The sequence below is a fragment of the Scylla paramamosain genome, chromosome 19 (assembly GCF_035594125.1).
Source record: "Scylla paramamosain isolate STU-SP2022 chromosome 19, ASM3559412v1, whole genome shotgun sequence".
Taxonomy (NCBI): Eukaryota; Metazoa; Arthropoda; class Malacostraca; order Decapoda; family Portunidae; genus Scylla; species Scylla paramamosain.
In genome coordinates, this window is record NC_087169.1 from 15,048,642 (window position 1) to 15,051,141 (window position 2,500).

The following is a 2,500-nucleotide window of genomic DNA, read 5'->3' on the forward strand; positions in this document are numbered from 1 at the left end:
CACCCACTGCGCCTCCTTCAGGTCACTTTTGGCCAAGCTGGAGTTTCTGGACGGGTCAAGAGTGGCGGTGTTTGGGTGGGGTCATGGAGGCCACAACGCCGCCCGCCTGGTGATCTCGGACACAGAGGGCGTGGTGAGCTGCGCCGCCCTGGTCAGCCCCATCACGGACTGGTCCCTCTATGGTAAGGCACCTTCGTTTTACTTTCACCAATTTCCGTTAAGGTCAGTTGATTTACTTCTTAGTGTTCAGTGGCCGCCTCGTGTTGGCCTGATGGCTACTTGCAGCTTCCCTTATTTTCTTATGTTCCTATGTTCTCCTTTGGGACTGGCACCTAAATGCGCCTTTTTCTTATATCCTGTTTGTTCCCCTAGGCCAGTGCCCCTTTTACATAGAAATAATCGGTGTTATTTACTTGGTTTTGTTGCCCTAGACCATAAAAAAAAAAAAAAAAATTACACAGATACATGAAGAAAAGTCTTATTTATTTCTTTTTGTTGCCCTACACCAGTGGCCCTCTTACATAAAAAAATAAATAAATAAAAAAATCGTCTTATTTACTTCATTTTGTTGCCCTGAGCCAGTGCACGTCTTACATAGAATTTTCAAATCTGTCCCTTTCTACTGGGATTGACACGTGTAGGACTGTTAGCTTCTTTGTGTTCCTTTTTCAAAAGTCCTGCCTTTCTCACCTCAAAATCATTACCAGAACTCATACTTCAAACCTCCAATTACAGCGTGTGCCTTCACTTATTATTGTTTAGAAATATACATTATCTCAGTAACTATGGCTATCCACTCTATCTTCTCGATTTTTTCATGTATTTCTTCTCTCGTATTTTAATGCAACATATTTCGACTTTTTAAACCTTTTATTGATACCAATATAAAAAACTCTCCTTCCCATCTCTGCACCTTTCATTATTCACTAATCTCTTTATTTAATTTCTCACTACTCACCTCTGTATATTTCCACACCTTATTCGCGCCCCTTCTTTTTCTGACGCTTACCTAACTTACTTTCCCGCCTCAGCATCTTTATTTATTTACTCATCTCCCCACTCCCTTTCTCAATATTGTACAGCATAATTTGACATTACTCGCATCTTCTACCCTTCCTTCATCCCCTCATTTTCTGGTATTATCCTAACCTAACCTTTCTCACCTTATCATCTTTAGTTATTCAGTCATCTCTCTCTTTCCCTTATCTTCCTGTACCACTGCCAGGCCACTATGACATCCTATGCACACTCATCTGTTATTCCTCCTTTTCTTTATTCTCTGGCAATGAAGCTCGGATTCTGAAACGTGTTGGGCTCTCAAATAGAATTATTCTCAAAGCCCGCGTATATCATTAGTCAGATTCTCCCTGGCGTTTTTCACGATGACGCAGAATCCTTGTTAAACTACCCCTAGAATCATGAAAACATCCTAGAAAACGCTTGTAACTTGCACTACAGCGTGTTGGTATTAGTGGTAATGCGGTGCCGCCATGTTTGGGAATACAGTTTTAAGAACCTCAAGCTTCCCTTGCAGCATCGTACTACACCGAGAGGTTGATGGGCACAGCGAAGGTGGTGCCCGGCGGGAACTACAGAGGCTATGAGGAGAGTTCGCTACTCCTTCAAGCAGCGTCACTGAAGAACAGATCCCTAATGTTGATACACGGAACGGCTGATACTGACGTGCATTACGACCACACGCTGAAGCTGTCCCACGCTCTCACCAAGGCCGGGGTGATTTTCAGGTGAGAGAGAGTTTTTGTAATGACCATGGATATGCGACCGCGAAAATCACACATACACACACACACACACACACACACACACACACACACACACACACACACACACACACACACACACACACACACACACTCATGCAGCAATCTCTCATCCTTCCCACAGGCAGCAGACGTACACAGACGAAGGCCACGACCTTGATCGAGTCCAGCTGCACCTGTACCACACCCTGGAGAAATACTTCGAAGCCTCCTTCCCCCCGTACAACGAGGAGGAGCTGAGCTTAAAGTTTGGACAAGATGTCCTCCCATAGTTGCAGAGGCGCGGCAGAGACAGCGATAACAACAGCAACAACAACAGTGGGATGCTGGAGCTACAAGAGTCGGCAAGGCGTACCTGGCGCGCAGTTGTCATGTGGTGCCGATGGTTGGGGCTTCTGTTAGCGGGGCCCTACTGCCGAGTGCCCGGCTGTGGGGTGCTGACAGCCGACCCTGGAACAGCCGAGGCCCACCCCTGACCGCTCCATCTTCGAGCATCCCCTAGGGACGTGTGTAGGACCCTGAAAAAGTCCAGTGAGAGAGCCCACCCCATCGCCACCGAGCAGTCCCGATGAAGATGGATGCAAATTTAAGGTGTCCTCTTTCCTTAGTGGAACTCAGAGGCAAATTTTTGGACATTGACAGAAGTGGGTATCGTCGACGCTTCCGTAAGACATCCCCGATGGCAGAGGCGTGGCAGCACGACGCCTCAGTAGGGAACG

The 2,500-nt window shown here is 46.8% G+C and overlaps 1 protein-coding gene across 9 annotated transcripts in view; it reads left to right on the forward strand.

The window, feature by feature from the left end:
* The window catches only part of LOC135109692 (inactive dipeptidyl peptidase 10-like), a 160,771-nt gene that overhangs the window by 155,059 nt on the left and 3,212 nt on the right, over positions 1 to 2,500 (forward strand). For all 9 annotated transcript variants that reach the window (XM_064021250.1, XM_064021251.1, XM_064021253.1 and 6 more), the window contains 3 exons: positions 22 to 182; positions 1,535 to 1,745; positions 1,906 to 2,500. The exon at positions 1,906 to 2,500 is cut by the window's right edge and continues 3,212 nt beyond it. In XM_064021250.1, coding sequence (XP_063877320.1) covers positions 22 to 182; positions 1,535 to 1,745; positions 1,906 to 2,053 — 520 coding nt within the window. In that variant the 3' untranslated portion in view covers positions 2,054 to 2,500. The remainder of the gene's footprint in view (positions 1 to 21; positions 183 to 1,534; positions 1,746 to 1,905) is intronic.